Source organism: Rhea pennata, chromosome 25 (genome assembly GCF_028389875.1).
Source record: "Rhea pennata isolate bPtePen1 chromosome 25, bPtePen1.pri, whole genome shotgun sequence".
In the NCBI taxonomy this organism is placed as follows: Eukaryota; Metazoa; Chordata; class Aves; order Rheiformes; family Rheidae; genus Rhea; species Rhea pennata.
In genome coordinates this window covers 3,677,850-3,695,183 of record NC_084687.1, presented here as the reverse complement: position 1 = coordinate 3,695,183, position 17,334 = coordinate 3,677,850, and the positions used below count along the sequence as shown (strand labels likewise).

At 50.0% G+C, this 17,334-nt stretch overlaps 2 protein-coding genes across 4 annotated transcripts in view; one reads left to right on the top strand and one right to left on the bottom strand.

Annotated features, from left to right (window-relative positions):
- RPS10 (ribosomal protein S10) overlaps positions 1-17,334 on the bottom strand; it is a 382,514-nt gene that overhangs the window by 210,483 nt on the left and 154,697 nt on the right. The window lies entirely within an intron of this gene.
- Positions 1-17,334, top strand: part of ANKS1A (ankyrin repeat and sterile alpha motif domain containing 1A) — a 69,170-nt gene that overhangs the window by 40,768 nt on the left and 11,068 nt on the right. For all 3 annotated transcript variants that reach the window (XM_062595045.1, XM_062595044.1, XM_062595046.1), the window contains 4 exons: positions 52-158; positions 13,053-13,151; positions 13,883-14,035; positions 14,234-14,341. In XM_062595045.1, the coding sequence (XP_062451029.1) occupies positions 52-158; positions 13,053-13,151; positions 13,883-14,035; positions 14,234-14,341 (467 nt within the window). The remainder of the gene's footprint in view (positions 1-51; positions 159-13,052; positions 13,152-13,882; positions 14,036-14,233; positions 14,342-17,334) is intronic.

Below are 17,334 nucleotides of genomic sequence, written 5' to 3'. Positions count from 1 at the left end.
GCCTTAACGGTTTTTCCCTTTTCAAGCGTCTGCCGATTCCTCTCTCGTCAGGTTCGCGGATGCTGGAGCAGAGTGTCGGGGAGTGGCTGGAGTCCGTTGGCCTGCAGCAATATGAGAGTAAGCTGCTTTTGAACGGCTTTGATGATGTCCGCTTCCTGGTAAGTTGCCGGGTGGGACCTACGGGCTCTGACAAACACGTTGGCCAAACCTTGACTTGGTACTGAGACCCCGTGTCAGCTGCAGGGCAGGTCTGGGGTCTGCAGCCCCAGCAGGATGGTCGTGGGGGTGTGTAGAAGGTTAGACGAAAGGAGGAAATGAGGGTTGTGTTGGATTGTTCATCCTCACATTTAATTCAATTTAATTGTTAAAATTTTATATCAAAATTACAGTAAAAAACTACTTACTTTGCCCCTAGATATCTTTAATATCTGCTTTACTCCAGAAATGGGAACTGAAATTCATTACTGTTTTCAAGAAATCACTGAACAGTCTGTGTTCTGGGCTGTGAAGGTGATAGACCTCTGGGTATCTGCAGAAGTGTTGAAAGTATTCTTACTTTAAGCATGCTGGCTGAATGTTAATGATCTGCAGCTAATTGCGTTGACACTGTTGGCTCTGAAACCTAATGCTGACAACAACCTAATGTTTCACATTGAGGGTATTTAGTAACCAGTGATTAGAAACTTAAAGCTGCATGGTATAAAAATTTAAGAGTTTTCTTAATACGATTAACTGCAAAGACAAAAATTGTTGGCGGTGGGAGAGAGGGCTTCCTGCACGGTTTGACGAGATGCCTTTCAGTGTGCAGGCTCGTCAAATTTTGCAAATGTACGATTTCTGAAAGTGGAGAAAAGCTAAAGTACTTTGGGCTAGTGTAATGCTCTGCCTTGCAAAGGAAGTGGTGGCTTCCCCCGGGGCTGTGGTGGCGCAGCGAGGTGATGTGCCGCAGGACGTGAGCCTGACAGCTGTAGTGCGAGGCAGGTGAAGCGGGCTCCGAAAACGCTGCAGGGAGCTACTGCGACTGTTCGGAGTTGGGGGAGCCTCTTGCTTCCTTGAGCTGCGATACGGCAGCCGTCTGGCGATGGTGAGGGTATATGGAGCAGCTGGAGAAAGAGGAGAAGACTGAATGGAGCGTGGTTGGAGGGGTGAGGAAGTGCAAGGGCGTACCTGGAGGGTCGGGAGGAATACTTAAAAGCAGGATGTGATTCCACTCTTCAGAAGTGACCTCACCAACAGGATGAACGTTCCTGTGAATGTTGTGCGATCTTCAGAGCACCCCTGGAAGTTGAGTGCTGCAGCAGAGCAGCCCCATGCGAGTACCCAGCCAGATCTCCTGGCCTCCACAGCAGACAGCTTCCCCCTTCATCTCCCTTTAGCCGGGCAGGGCCAACGCGCCTCTGGAGAGCTGGATTTCCCCGTAGGTTACGCACCCCCAGGCGGCAGCGGGCGCTGTCGGCGTGCGGGAGCTCAGGACCGCAGACAGCGGCCGCCACCCGCGCTGCCGGCACCCCACGATGCCGGCATCCCGGAGCCCCTGGGGCAGCAGGTTGCGGTGTCCCCGTGAGCCCATTCGGCTCCAATGAAGGTGCCTTTTCTCAGTGCTGGGACGTGCTGGAGAGGGTGTGAGGGGTTTAAATGAAACGTCTCCTAAGTCTCTGCTTAGGATCCTCTGCCGGTAGGTATTTGACTCTTGTAGTATCAGCTCCCAGTCCAGCAGTTAGCAGAGGAAATGCCTACAGACTCGAGCTGACAGGGGATGATAAATCTCTGTCAGTACAGAAGTTAAATAGGAAAGGAAATTAACTTTCCATTTGTCCCCAAGAAAGGTAAGAGCTGCAGGCTCAGAAGCAGGAGCTTTTATTGACTGTGCTTATTGGCAGTAAATAGCAATACTTAGTTACAAGCTGTCTAATGCAGAATTTTCTAATCTATAAAATGAAAAAAAAAAAAAAAAGATATTGGCTTCCCTGTGTATGCCTCACTATATGATTTATGGTGTCTGTGGCAAGAGCTGCCTTCCCATGCTGTTTACAGCTTGATATTTTGTCTTCTCCGTCCGATGCCAGCTAACAGCCTCCAGCGTAGAAAATCAGCTTCTGCTGCTTTCAGGGAATGGGACGCTCTTTCCTCACAATCTTAATAGGCCAAATAATTTTTTAAAAGATTTCCTGCAAGCCCTGGCTGCTTTCCTTTTTTGCTGCTTATCCCTTTTACTTGAGAGGTGACTCTGGCACCTCTATCAAGACTGGCTTTAAATCCTTTCATTTGTGTCCTGGGAAGTTCAAGCTAATATAGGCAGCCCAGCGTGGAAGTTTCATGCTTAAAATTCTTTTCCTCTGTGGAGGAACTTCCCGTCAGCTTCTGATGTTGTGGGGGTAAAATCTTCAGATACGGTACAAACAAGATACAAGTAGTTCAGTTGTTTTTTAATGATGATTTTGATGCTCTCGGATGAATTATTAAAATTGTTGTAGACGCTGCAGCTAGCTAGTGCAGGGAGTTCTCAAAGGACCTGAATGCTTGGCTCCTAGTATTTCAGGTTGCCCAAGCTTTTTCTCTTCGAGGTGGTAGTTTCTTTACTAGTGACTGAAAGTGACAGTTAATAAAGAACATTTCAAACTAAAAGGCATTATTTTTGTGGGGTTAAATAGGCTTAGACCCTGTTAGGGCCTCATTATGTTAAGTATTTTGGGGTGTGAAGATTGCTGGGTGATGGTTTGCAAATTGCCAGATGGGCTATGAGGCTAATTAAGTTATAATAGCAAAAATTAAGAAGCTGATACAGAAACATTCTGGTTTTCTGTGTAAGATTTTGCACTGAGTATACTGCTGCAGGGTTTGGGGTTTTTTTGCAATATGCTGAGGATGCTGCTTTTGCTGCTTGAAATCCCAGGTGGCCCATTTGTGAGCAAACACGAAGCTTGTTTGTTGGCTAGTCAGGAAAGCCTTGCAGGAACAAACTGTAAGATGTGCAGCGATAGTACGTTCGCAGAACAGGAACAGCATCCGAGAAGAGCTCTGTAATCTAATACCCTTATGAAGGCTGTTCAGCCTGTAATAGAAAGTAACTTAAGGTATGATTAAGAGGATAGTCTAAGAAAGAGCGTATCTTATAACTGCAGTGGAGGCTGCCCAAAACTGGAGACTGCAGAAGCTTATGGGATGCTTTTCAGTGCTGTTGTAGTCCATACTTTAATCAGTTTTATTTAAGGAATTCCAGAATTTCCTCTATACTTTCAGTTGGCGCCGGTGCTAATTTGCACCCTATGTGGTAGTTCAGCTGTGAGTTCTTACCTCCAAGATGAGGGAAATTGTTCCAAATGCACAGTGTTGTAAAGTGATTTGAGATGAAAAACGCTCTGCAAATATATTGGACTTCTTAATCGGATGCTAATCTGGGAAGGCAGAAGCATACATTGTTTCCAGGAATAGTACTTCTGTTATTTGTGGAAATTCAGAGATTTATTGTTGAGTGATCTGTAGTTGGCTTCCCGTCTGCTCTGCCCGTCGCGGTGTGGCATGGTGACAGCTTTGGGCAAGCTTCGTCTCCTGCTGATGTGCAAAGAGGAGGCAACAGTCCTGCTCCCTCTCTTGGGCCCTACCTATATGATTTAACAAGTAGCATTGACAGCTGGAAAGGACTTTGGAGCCCTGTGGTTTCCACAGGTTTATGCTGAAGGGACGGGTTTGGAGATATAAACTATAATGTGAGCCATGAACGTTTTACAGGTTTTCCTATAAAAAGAGAAAGTAGAAGCATATTTTAGTGGAAAGCTGGGGCATGCTGTGAACGCAGAGCGGTGATTTCTCTGCGTGGGTTCCTGGGATTCCGGCTCTGGGTCGGGCACGATTTCAGCAGCTCTGCTAATAGCTGGGAGGCCTTGTGCTCCAACACCAGCTCTTGCTCCCAAGCTGCTTACCAGATCAGTGCTTTCCCTGTCAGGAAACTTATAGTTTCTGCAGCAGTTCAGGTCTGCTTTGATATGGTAATCAAATATATTCATTGCATAGTACTAAGTCCCCAGGACACTCTGGTTGGGAAAGAATTGCAGTCATGACTGACCCTCCTTATGTGTATCGAGCTCTCCACTAGTGCTATTTCTCTTTTGGGGGAATTCAGGACAAACAATAGTGTTGCTTGTAATACCAGTTGGTTTTGAGACTGTGCTTGTTAGGAATCTTTCTGCTTTTGGGGCTTGCAGAGACTTCTATGCTTTGTAAGCAGGTTACTGGGGGCAGAGCAAGATGAAGAAAGCCAGCGAAAGCGGGAAGGAGATGGCATTTTCGGAGCTCTGGCTGCCATGGGACACTAGACAGGCTGAGTTTGCAGCACTGGCCTAGCACGTGTCCCACGTTCCAGCACTTAAAAGGGTCAGTGTTTGTCTTGATCAGTGTTTCCGTAATGTAAAATTCTTGTTTAAATCTTCTTGTTGCAAACAGAATGCTGCAGTCCTTCATATGGCGCACGAGAGCATCTCAGCGGCGCTTACTGGTTTCACAGTAAAATGCAGAAACTTTGACTGGTTCAAAGTAAACAATCTTGCTCAAGTATTGACTTCAGTCTAGCATGGCCATTGCTAGCACAAGTCAGTGGGATTATTTAAACATCAATTTGACATGAGTGGCTGCGGGAGATAATGGGCTATGAAAGACAGGCTTAAGTAGCGTAGTTTTCTAAAAGAATGATTTCTGTTTCCACATAGTAACATCTGCATATTGGACCACTGTTCTGTGTCTGTGGAAGAATTCATACGGTCCTTCTGAGTTGCCTATGGTAGTTTTGTTGTAGTGTTTCTGGGCAGTGCTAAGAAAGATAATTTCCTGGATTTTTCTTGCTTATCCCTCTGTGGCATGAACCACGCGGTCCGAGGAAGCAGCTTTTTTCACTCCCCGTTGTCACTGAGTGACCTTCAGTGCCAGCATTGCTGGCTGTAACACCGAACTTCTAATGTGGACTTCAATTCAAAGAGCAGCCTGCTCAGCCAGATGGGGCTTTAAAGGGGAAAAAATGGACATGGTGCTTAAAATTCTCCTCCTTTTGATTTGCAGCCCACTGGAATTTCTTCGTTAGAGGGGAAAGGTTTATTTTTGCTGCAGGTGAACATAACTGAGCGAGCCTGCGAGCTGAGCACTACTGGCGAGGGGTGTGCTGCTCTTGACTTAGCTTGGCAAGTAGGCTAAAATCCTCTGCAGAGGCGCATACCGAACGTGAGCAGTACTAACGAACCAAGAAGACTCCACCACTCATGCGAAAGGCAGCCCTGCTGCCTCCTGCACGGAGGGGTGCAGCCCTCGTGTGTGTACGCAGCTTCTGGAGACCCCTTGCCTTATCCTCAAGCAGAGGAGCAGAATGAAGGGCCAGATCACAAAACTGTGATTTCAGAAAATTGCACTGTACTATAAATAAGTTTAATTATTCTTCACTAGTAACAAACTATGGGAGCTGTAAGAGTAGGAAAGATGTCATAAGAGTGTGGACCGAACAGGACCCCCTTGCTCCTGGGCATAAGTCCCATCCTGTCTCTTGTGGTCCCAGGAAACCTCTGCAGTAGATGCTCTCTTCAGAAGGTCCATGGGGAATCGGTGCTGCGGTGCAGGGTGGGACCCGGGGCACTGTGGCAAGCAGGGCAGACCTGAGGCCAGGCACAACTCCGTTCTGTTTCTGGGGAAAGAAGAGGTGTGGCCAGTGTAATAACAAGGAATTTCAGTCATTCAAGGTGGAATTTGGCCACAGAAATGAGGAAAGAAATGCCATTACCTACATCCTCATTAAAATATTTTATGTTCAGTTAGGTCTCATAAGTTTGAGGTATTTCCAAGGGCTTTTCCCTTTCTGTAGAGGACTGAATGTTTACTGCTGCTGGAGACAGCTTTTCAGGATAACGTCTGAGAAGGTCAGTTTTTGCATGCTCTGGCATTTGATGATTATTTTGTAGCTGAACTTCTTATTCCTTCCAAAATCATTTTGATTCACAAATGAGCAGGTGAAAAACAATGTAAACCTTTTTCTTTCTTCTTTTTTTTTCAGTTTCTTTATTTTTTTTGAGACCAGATTCCCATGGAGTGTGCAGAAAGCAACTAATGCTGATTTGATAAGACAGCGTCAGAAAGGGAAATCTGTCCTCCTCATGTAGTGCTGGCGGCTCCTTTGGCTTCTTTTTTTATAATTGGAGAGAAATGGTAAAAAAGAAGAGGGCACTGAAAGAACTGGGTGCCTGCAAATAATTCAAGAGTTCTGACATTAATTTGACTAAATGTAATTTAGTGCCATGATAGATTAGCCTGCGGTGTTCTTCGTTATGGAAGATCCTTCCTCTTTTTGCTGCATATATGTGTGTGCAAGTGGCTGAAAAAAATGTAGAAATGAGGTGTTGGCTTGATGTCCACACTGTCCTCACTTTCACGTGGTATCTGCAGCGCTTCTGGAGCCACCTCCTGGCATCCTCAGTCAGCGATCTGGAGCTGTGTGGTGCACGATCGGCTTCAGAGCTCTCGGACCTGCCTTGCAGACACTGGTCCCCTGGGCAGCAGCCAGGCTTTCAGCATGCTCTGAGAGCCTGCAGGCCCCCAAGCTTTTCTCCATTTTCATATAAAACTTGTTTGTTTTGTAGTAGTTATCTGGGGAAAAACTCGATTGATGTGTTCCAGTAGTGTTTTGCACACAGCAGTGATCTGTGAAGAAGAGGGATCTCTGAGTTGGTACAGATAAGATTTCACTGCTTCTGCACTTGGTGAGCTGAAGAGAAAACCTGGCCTGATTACAGCCACGTACAGACCCAGGTGAACCTCTGCCTGTGACCTGTATCTGAGCAGACTGCTCTGGTTTCATGCTGAAACGAGCTTTGGCTGTCCAGGGAGCAGGCCAGGTGGAAGGTCTCTCTCAGGTGGATGCTTCTGGCCGCGGTTTCCCGTGTCTGTGCTGCAAAGCTTTGGGCCTGCTGTGGCTTTCCGTGTCTGACGTCGGAAATCAGTGCGTTCTCCGAATCGCTGCAGACGGAAGCAAATACTGCTCGGGAACTAGCAACGGCTGTACAGCTCGACGTGTTAGCAATCTACCCTTTGACAATTTTTAATCAGATTTCAGAATCTCTTCAGCCTGATTCATACCGGCTGGCAGATTTGTGACTTGAAGTGACTTTTGTTTATTTTTACAGCGTAGGTAGGGAGTTCGTGAGCCACGTTACATGGTATCGTCTACTGTTATCATTGCTGCCAAAATGCTGGAAATGCATTTCCTCCTTGGAGTTGCTTGGCCCCGGGCTGATTTTGATGCCTTGGACGAACACCCCGTAAGAGCGTAATTGAACCCTTGTGTGAGGGCTTCTGCCAAGCGTCTGAGCAGCAATCGATTCATTCAATGAAACCGTTTTTTGGACGGCTCTCCAGCGGGTTTCAGATGCTGCTTGGGTGGCTTGCACGAACTGTGCTTTGTCCGCGGTGGTATGATTCGGGGGGTTTCTCTGGCAGAGGGTGGCGTGAGCAGATTCAGCCTGCGACTGCGTGAATTGACATCGGAGCCGTGCGGTAATTCGGGGTTTGAGAGAGCATTTTAGCCCCTCGCCCGCAGCTCTGACCAGGAAAAGGTGGCAGTGCTGCAGCAAAGCTACGTGAACGATGAAAATGAGCTTCACGGAGAGCAGCAAGTTTGTAGTGGATTTTGAGGAGCAAAGTGGATGGACCAGAACTGGCAGTTAAGAGAATACTTACATTTGATTCATTAGTAGCTCCGGGCCCAATAAACATTAAAAAAAAAAAAAGAAAAAATAGCCATTAAAGTAGCAGCTAATTTTTTTCTCTCACTTAGTAAAATTGCCTGAAGTTGACAACCGTGACCGATTCCCTCCATTGCCGTTGTCGCTCTGCCAGCGCGCACAGGGGGAAAATTAAGCAAAAATGAAGTGGCTGTGTGCTAACGTGGGATTTACTGTAGGTTTTGGGGTATGAGCCCTTTCTGCAGTGAATAGTCTGCAAGGAGCCAGGGCTTCGTTGTGTCCTTAACTAAGCAAATGCTCCTTCCCCCCCCCCCCCCCCAGCCTCCTGCGCTATCGCAAACTACAGATGCCATTAAGGGAAGGTGCAAAACCCGTAGACCACGAGGCCGATTGCAAATACATCTGCTTGTGCCCAAGCGCTGCTGTTGCTCCCCTCGGTCCCGGAGTCGCAGGTTCCAGTTTCGGGGTCGGCAGCACGCTCTGAAATAAGCCACAGGAGCAGGTTGGAGATGCTGTAGGTGTTCGGCTCTGCCTCCGTTCAAGGCCCTATCTTATTTGTGCGGCTTTGGTTCCCCTTTTCCTTGTAAAAGGACGTGATTCTTGGCCTGCCCTGTGCTGTCGCTGAGGGTCGTGGGTGAAAAGCCGCCTAGGGTGGATCCCTGCGTTACGTGAGCAGAATGCAAACTTGTTTCTAGGACAAGCTGATAAATTAGTCCATTAACGAGGCATTAGCTGCTCTTATCCTCTTGAGCAAGATGTATTAGCAGAACTTTTCTCTCCAAGCACGGGTCTGTACAGCCCCATCGACAGCAAGCATGCGTTGCCGTTCCTGGGTCTGGTGGCATGTTCGTGGGGTTTGTGAGGCTTGGGTTTCTTTCTTTTTTTTTTTTTTTTTTTTTTTTTTTTTTTTTTTTTAATGAAAAGAACTCAGTAAGTGGTGTTGAGGCCGAGGAAAGTGCAGCATCTCTGTCAGGATTTGCTCCGTGCTGTTCCCGTTCAGGCAGGGTTTGTGGTGAGGTGAATGTGTCTCCATCTCCAACATGTAGGCTTTTCACTGCCAAAAGTAAATCAATAGCACTGGCAGCAAAATTCTTGACAAGATGCAAATCATCTCGAATATGCTGAGGGGGAGAAAAGAAAAGAAAAAAAAAAGCTTTGTGCACACTAAAGGGAAGAAAAAATGGATGCTTTGACTCTTGCAGCTGAAGGCACTCTGCTATAGATGTTTGCAGAGGCCTTTGTAGTCTAGTGAAACTATGTTTGGGTTTTGCATCTGCTGCTTTTAATAGTAAACACGTTCTGGTCCCAGTCTCCCCTGCAGTCCATGGCCTGCTTTCTAATACGTAGTTCAGTAACAGAAGCAGCTCTTGCATTAGCGCGAGGTTAGCGAGACAGTCGGGATTCGTTAAACTCCGTTGCTGGCTGGAGAGGACTGCATGTCCTAGGCTAAACTTTCTTTGCCTTGGGCCCTTCCTTAGCTGGAAAGAGCGAATGGACCAAAGCCAGGTTCTGCGTAAGAAGCAGCATCAGAAAATTGGGTAGTTAAGTGCCTGCAGAGTGCCCTGCTGGAGCAGAAACCCTGGCAGATTTCGATAGCTCTGATTTTGGCAGGCTTTGCTTTGGGGTCACCTACCTAGCAGGAGGGGACGCTACCTGCGTACAATGCAACCTTTGATTGTGGGGTTTTTTTTCTTTAATGAGAAACCTGGAGCCTGGCAGACAGTTTAATTACAGTGCAATATGTGAAGCGTGACTGTAGCAGACCCTTTCCCTAAAAGCTGAGGTGCGTCAGCTGCATCAGTGGCCTTCAGGGCTCCCGGCGTGGTCCAGACAAGCATTCGGGTCTCTAACAAATCTCTGCCTTTCTGGGTAGTGGAGAGGGCAGAGATGGATGTTAAAGCATGTGCTTCCTGCTGGATTTCAAGCACCATCACAGCTTTCCTGGCAATAGAAGGTTTCCAAAGCTTTTCTACCAAGAGCAAAACTGATTTAATGTGTACACACCGGGCTATGTTAAAATTTGGATTGATGCAAGCAACAGCTGCCGACCAGGCCAGGTGCAGCACAGGAAATAGCGAGAGCTCTTTCCTGTTGGAAGCAGGGAGCATTTTCCTCTTTCCCTTAGGCAGAAAACTGTGTGATGTTGGGATGAGCAGGGCTTTCAGAGACATCCCCTCCCGCCCAGGCAGGAGCGAAGGCGAGAGCTCTCTGGCCCACGTGCAACGCCGAGCTCCTTTCACTCCACTCGACTCAGCAGCCTGGAGCAGTGCACAAGGTGAAAAGCACTTGTCACAACGCGTAAAGTCTGAAATGCATCTTCAGAGGTTTTTCTTTTTCTTTTTCTTTTTTTTTTTTTTTTGATCGTAATTGGCATTTCTGAGCCCGCTGCTGGAGGCGGTAGGCTCATAGAGGACCGGGCTAACAGCAGTGAGAGTCCTTGGGAACTTTCCTCTCCCCAGCCTGCAGCAGCGGCCCAAGCTGACCTCGCGCAAGCCCAAGGCTGAGCACTTGAGAGATGATATCTTCTCGTCTGGTTGCTGACCTCTGTCAGGACCAAAAGGGAGGACCTATGGCTGGAAGGAAAAAAAGTAAATTCTGCAGGGGATATTACTAGCAAAGAACACCAAAACGGCCGTTTCTCTGAAATTTTGCAGCGCTGCTTCGAGGCACTCTCTTTTAGAAGAGCCTTTATGATGAAGAGGCTTCCTTTCATCGAAACAATAAATGCTTCTTTTCCTGGTTTCTCTGGGAGCTGCTGGGCATGGACGTATCTACACAGAATCACAGAATCAGTAAGGTTGGAAGGGACCTCTGGAGACCATCTAGTCCAACCTCCCTGCTCAGCAGGGTCACCTAGAGCATGTTAGACAGGGTTGCATCCAGGTGGACCTTGAATATCTCCAGAGATATCTCCAGAGAATATCCAGGTGGGGCAACCTGTTCCAGTGCTCCCTTCATTCCTTTCTCATTATGGCCAAGAAATGTCTTTGCCCGGATTGGTGGCAAACCAAACGTGATTCAGCAGTTCGGTGAAAGACTGGGGGCTCTAGTGCCCAGGAGCCTCCCTTGCTTCGGAGATGTAGTGCAAAGTCTTTAGAGATGCTGTCTGGGAAGGAGTTGACAGATGCAGGAGCCCGCAGGAGAGCAGGACACTGATAAAACCACAGCAATCGCTGTGCTGAACCAGAGAGGCTCCAGGCAGGGACAAGTGCTGCAGAAGCATCTCTGCCCCTTGGCTTTGCTCTGGAGAGCGTGTTAAATGCAAAAACAAGTTTAAGGTCTGAGAAGAAGCAGCTCAGCTGCTCGGTTGGCAAAGGTTAAAAGATCTCCTGTGTGTTTGCATTTAATTATCTATTCTAGTGGCAGATTATTTTTTGTGTGAGAGATGAAATCCGGCTGGGTTTAAGGGACGCTCCTTTAAGCAGAGGCTCGTGCACGATAGACTGTGATGATTTATTCTGAGCTGCTATGCTTTGTCTATCCTCGTTAAGTACCCTGAGAATATGGACTGGCACCGAGGGAATTTAATGTGACACATATAAATAAGGAGTTCTAGAGAAAGCTGTGAGTTTTGCAGTATTTAACTAGCTTATATCCTTACTACATGGCAAGCAATTTTCCTTGAATTTGAGATGCCAAAACTGGAAGAACACCTATTGCCTTGTCTTGGGTCTTGTGTAGAAAATGTTGGTATCAAATAGGTGCCCCTGGACGAGCATGCGCTGCTTGTTTGGGAAAGGGGTTGAAGTGCCAGGCAGTGCTAAAGTGGCTTAGCATCCAAAAATGGCTTGAAATTGGAAACTGAGTGCAATTAAAAATGCAAATAGGATCAGCAAGCTTGTTTAATTTTTTTTATATATAAAATCTTTGGACGGATTCTTGCCATTGTTGCTGTCGGAAAGGTTTGCTGTTCTGGGAACAGGGTCCTTGCTGGCACCCACCTGCTGCCACTGTGGCACTGAGTTCCTTATGCTGAAATAAGAAATGTTCCTCTAGGATGGGAAAAGCGGAAACCCTAAGAGCCTTAAATTACCAAAGGGCCTTTTCTTTGCACAGGGGGAGCTGGGCCGTTGATGCAGCGTGATGATGTCCTTGCACCAAGCCTTGCGTGTAGCGTTGCCCCCGATGGGCTAAACCAAGGGGCTCCGCCAGGCCTTGGTGCAATCTCTGCTGCTCACTCCGGCTGAGAGGCAGCTCTGTGAAAGGCAAGGGAGCGTGCGTTGCTCCTGCTGAGCCGCTGCCCGTGCCGTGGATAGTGCTCTCCCGACAGTGGCACCCCAGACTAGTATTGCAGCCTGCTGGTAGAGGCTGACCTTTTGAAAAAGCATGGAACGAACCACCCGAACAAGCTGCAGGCTCTTTAATTCCAGCTTTTCCTGCTCTTTAAACAACCCTCTACGCAAATGCTTTTTATGCTATGGTCTCTGTCCTCCCACGGCCCACCTGGAGCCGAGGGCATCACGCACATCTCTGCCAGCCCAGGGAGGCCGGAGGCTGTGGATCCAGGAGGCCAGGAGCTGCCGATCGCTGTGCCGGGGTGCTGACCGTCACTGGGTGACTGCAGAGCCCTGTTTCCCCATCACCTGCTGATTTAATTTACCGCCATCATTTGCAAAATAATTATTTCTCTGCAGTCTGGCCTCTGAGGGCAACTCTCCCAAAGACACTGCTTCGGGCGCCTCTTATCTGCAGCGTTAATTTGCTGTTTCTCTGAACGCTTATCTCTGCAGCCACCGGGAAGAGCTACTCCAAAGCAGAGCGCGCCGCGTTTCCTCTTGCCCGGGAGTTTCCGTGCCGGGCCGAGGAAGTGGTGGGAGCGCCGCTGCCTCTGCCCGGTCCCGCGCAGACCCGGACCCGCCGAGCGGATAGCCCTTATCGCAGGGTGCCGAGTAGCGCTGCCGTGTCCCGCGCAGGCTCCTGGGCCGCGGGGGCGTCTCGCCCGCTGACGCTCTCGTCCGGCTGGCGCCGAGCGTTAGCTCTCCCGCTGGGCCGCCCGGGCTGCGAACAGTACCGGGAGCATCCGTGAGCGGAGGTGGCAGTAGGAAAGGGCTAATCCGCCTCCTCCTTCCTTCCTGTTCAGCTGCCGCGCTTCAAACAAGTAGCGTTCAGCTAAATTTACAGGCTGAAGCCTGTAAATTTACAGGCGGGGGGGGTTTTCCAGCCGACAGCGGGGAAGAGGCATCGCTGAGCAGCGATGAAAGCGTGCGAGTGCAAAGCAGGAAGGTGGTTTAAATCGATGGCTTCGAATTTAGGTGCAGACGCCGTAACGCGTGCGGTCTCTCCTCCGGCAGCTGATGCGGCTTCTGTTGCCCTCTGCTCCCACGTTCTTCGTTCCCGCAGGGCTGCAACGTTATGGAGGACCAGGACCTGCGGGAGATCGGCATCAGCGACCCGCAGCACCGCCGGAAGCTCCTGCAGGCCGCTCGCTCCCTCCCGAAGGTCAGGACTGCCGGCAGTCACGTGAAGCACGGAGCGGGGGGGCACGGGGGCACAGCCCGGCACGCCTGTGAAAGCAGAGGAAACGAAAGCCGGCGTCTGCGATTGCAGCCGCATCTCTGCGATGCAGAGGGGAGCAATCCCGGAGGCGGAGGGAAGAGTTTGGGGACTAGCAGGGAGGAAGAGAAATAAGTTGGTCTGCCAAGCTGCGCGGGCGTGAGGAGAGGCCTCCCTGCTGGGGAGGGATTCGGTGCCCCTCCCACCGGCCCTCGCCTGCGGCGCCGTGTTTAACACCCCGCGAGCTGCCTGTTCTGCAGCATGTCCCAGGTTCTGGCTTCAAAGCTGCTGAGGGCCAGCAGGAAAAGCGGCGGAAAGGGGTGTTTAAACAGGATCAGAATGAAGCCTGGCATAGAGAGCCAGGGAAACCTATACAAGTTCCTGAGTGCTTCCCCAGCACAGCAAGTTTGGAGAGGGTTCAGCCCTCCCCAGTCTGCTTGGAGAGCCCGAGAAGAAGAGTTTTTGGAGCACTTCTTGCTCATGCTGGGCAGACAGAGACTCCCCCCGGCATGGAGCTGATAACGGGGCAGCAGGGCTGCAGGGCTCCGTTCCCTTCATGCAGTGATTGTTGCATTAAAGCTGCTAAAGGAGACGATGGCTAAACTCGTTTTAACTGCGGCTTTGGGATCCCTGCCCCCTTGGGCTTTTAACCCCTTCCTGGGTTGTGCTTTTTGCAGTTGAAACCTCTGGGCTGCGATGGGAACAGCCAGCCTTCAGTTCCCGCGTGGCTCGACTCCCTGGGACTGCAGGATTACATTCAGTCCTTCCTCTCGAGTGGCTACAGCTCTATTGACACTGTGAAAAACCTCTGGGAGCTTGAAATAGTGAATGTGAGTATTGCCTTCCTCTTGCCATGGCAAACGAGGTCACGCCTGTGTTCCCTCCAGGCTTGTGCCTTGCAGGAAGTGGTGTTAAATGTGAATAGCGCCGCTCGAAGCGGGAAGGTCGCCTTTGCGCAATGGGGTGTTAGGCAAGCACTGAGCTCCCACCCGTGCGCTCCCTGCACAAACCACTCTCTCTTCCTGCAGGTGCTGAAAGTGAATCTGCTCGGCCATCGGAAGAGGATCATTGCCTCCCTGGCAGACAGGCCCTACGAGGAGCCACCGGCCAAGCCGCCTCGGTTTTCACAGCTGAGAGTGAGTCACTGTTTGTGTTTCCTGGCTGGGAGCTGTCTGCGTGGAGCATGCTCAGCACTTGTCAGGATGCTTTCTGCTGCTCTGACCCTCCTTCACTTCTCTCTCTCTCTTTCAAGAAACTAAACCCAAGTCTGCCAGGAATAATCATCTCCTTTCTGATTAGCAGCTAACACCCCTCAGGGGTCTCAGACATCTGTAGAGCCTGTTTGTCGAGAGCTTGGGTCCTGGACAGGTATCCAGGCTCAGTGTAGGGAGCACATTCAGCCTTACTCAGCTGCTTTCACACACAGGAAATTCTGCTTAGCAGAATCAATAAAGAAAGGCGGGGGGGGGAAACCCACAATGTCAATATTTAAGTTAAAAACCTCTTGAAGGTAAGTATTGAGAATAATAAAGGTAGGGAGAGGTCTTTGAAAATTGCATTGCCTTTTTTTAAAAAAGCCTAAAACCTAAATGATTTGTTTTTCAAAAAAACAGATTGATTTGACCTAGAAGCTCAGGTTACTCCTGGCTCTTAGATATTTGGTGGCTTGGGAACAAAGTCTTTGAAGTGTTGAGACAACTGCACATCTGGCAGTGTGGAGGTGGAAGCATTTTGCTTTAAACAGTTCCCACAGATGCACCTTGGCTGCTGCTGGGGATGATGCAAAGCCGAATACTCCCACTCTGAACATGGCCAAGCAGAACTTGGGAAATGTGACAGCCAGCCGGGCCCTGGCTTGGCCAAAGCACTGACCTTATGTCTGATTCCTCCTCATCTCTGGTTGGATTTTTGAAACGAGTGCCCACATCTGAAAAACCTCAAGGTTACGGGAGAAGTCTTTCAGTTTCAAAACAGTGTCTGAACAGAGCACTTGGACAGCGTAAGACCAAATTACAAGTTTCATGTCATGATGTACAAATTCTGCTCCAGCCTGGGCCACGCAGCTGCAAACATGCTTTAGTTAAAGTGATGGATGAGTTTACCAACTTCTCGCTTTTTCCTCTGTGGGTGAAATTCCATCACCACCTTCACCATGCTGAACAGAAAGCTGAAGCGTATGGATGCATCCAAGATGGGCTGGGAGAGATTTTAACGTGGCCAATTGCATCAGTTCAGCTTTTACTCTTTACAGATTCTGGTGACCCAAGCAGCAAATATTACCCGTGGGTGTGCTAATCCTGTTACTGAAATGAATAGGAGAAGGTGGTGTTCAGTCCTTGCAGGCTGGATTCAGTGCGCTCACGCCAGGGGTAACAGCACGCGGTTCCTTTGGGCAAGGTGCCTCTGTGCAAGTCGAGCTCCTGCGCTGAGCAGCTAATGGGGCACAACACTCACCCCGTGCCCTGCGCCGCAGGGAAACGCAGAGCTGATTCTCTTCCCCCTTGCTTCCTGGCCAGATGTAACACAATTTTCCCACAAGCCAGAGTGTGACATTGCTCAGCTGGTGAGATCGGATGCAGCTGGGGCCTGCTGTCTTGATTGCGCTATTTAGGAGTCTGAAATCTGGCTCCTTGGGCTGGCTTGGGTTTTCCAGAGCTGTTGCTCTCAGTGCCAAAGGGTACTTGATGTGATTTGTGGATGTTGATTTTTATTGCAGGAGTGGGAGCCTTTGGATGTCAGGCCCTTCATTGCTGGGGATGGCTGGGAGGGGAGCTGTCATGTTTGCCAGTCTTCCTGAAAACCTGCGTTTTAGAGCTGTGTTTAGCAAAACTCATTGAGTTTGCAGCTCACCTGTGAGCTTGATAACAGGGCAGCATGCCATGGAGGAGAAACGTGTCACGCTGCTTCCTCTTTGGTGTTTGCAGATCAGCTTCCTGAAGCAGGAATTGGGAGTGACTGGAGTTTCCCTATCCCAAACGTGCTTGCTCTGCTGCCGCGCTCTTCCGTTTTGCCTTGGATCCCAAGGGCTTTTCAAACAAAAGGGTCAGAGCTGGAGCTGGCTGAGCTGCCATGTCCTGCTTGCTCACACGGGATTTTCTAGGAACTGGGGTCCCACAGGTGCAAAGCGAGCGGGTTGGTGCTGGCACTGTACGTGGAGCGCGGGAGCCCGGAGGGAGCCGTGTCCGAACCGCACACCTCCTCCCTGCCGCTCTGCCGCTGCCTGTTCAGGCAGCAAAAGCCCAGATGGGGAGCAGCCAGCTGAGGATCTGGGCTTCTCTAAAACATCCTCTTGAGACTGATGAGACTGAAGGCAGGGCTGGGGGTAGGGCAGAAGTAGTCCTTTGGTGCAGCATCAACTGATTGATATGCTGGGTAGAGAGACTGTAAAAGAGAATGGGCCATTTGCGGCACTTCCTGGCGCTCCAGCTGGCGCGTTCCAGCGCCTGGCTCCGGCGTGGGGAGCGGAAGGACGTCAATGGCAAATTAAGCAAGGCCGTTGAATAGAGCTAATGCGTCCTGCAGCTGCGAGCTCCCCGCATTGTCTGCCGGGCTGCTTGGCACGTACCGGCAGCGCATCTTTCCCGCGGTAGTAGCCAGGCTGTCGGGCATCTGGGCTGATCTCTTGCTGTGTTTCCAGGGCCTCTCTCCCGGGGTGGCTAAATTGTCAGTCCTGGGGGGGGGGGGGGACAGCTTTCAGCACCTCGCTGGGCGCTCTAGCAGAGCCCCTTCCTCTATAAACGTCCTGCCTGCGGCTCGGCGTCTCTCCTGCCCTCCCGAGACAAGCTCGCAGGAGCTGGAGGTGGGCTCGGCTGCTGCGGTAGAAAGGGCTGCGTACCTGCCTGGAACAGTCCTGGAGCAACTGGGGACGTCGCATGGGAAATAAGACGCCTGTAGAGCAGGGGTGCCCCTGGGGGAGCAGGCGGTCCCATCCTGTAGTCGTCGGGAGAAATAATTGCCTTAATCTCAACCAGACACCAGGGCACGGATTTGAGCTTGGGGCCGGTTGATCCTCTTGCACTCTGGGCAGCTGCCAGGCAGCAGCTGCTGTTTGAACGTTAATGTGGTGGTGGGATGTGCCCAGTCGAGGCCATCAAGTTAACGAGCTGTGTCAGTGCTCAGTCTCGGAGCC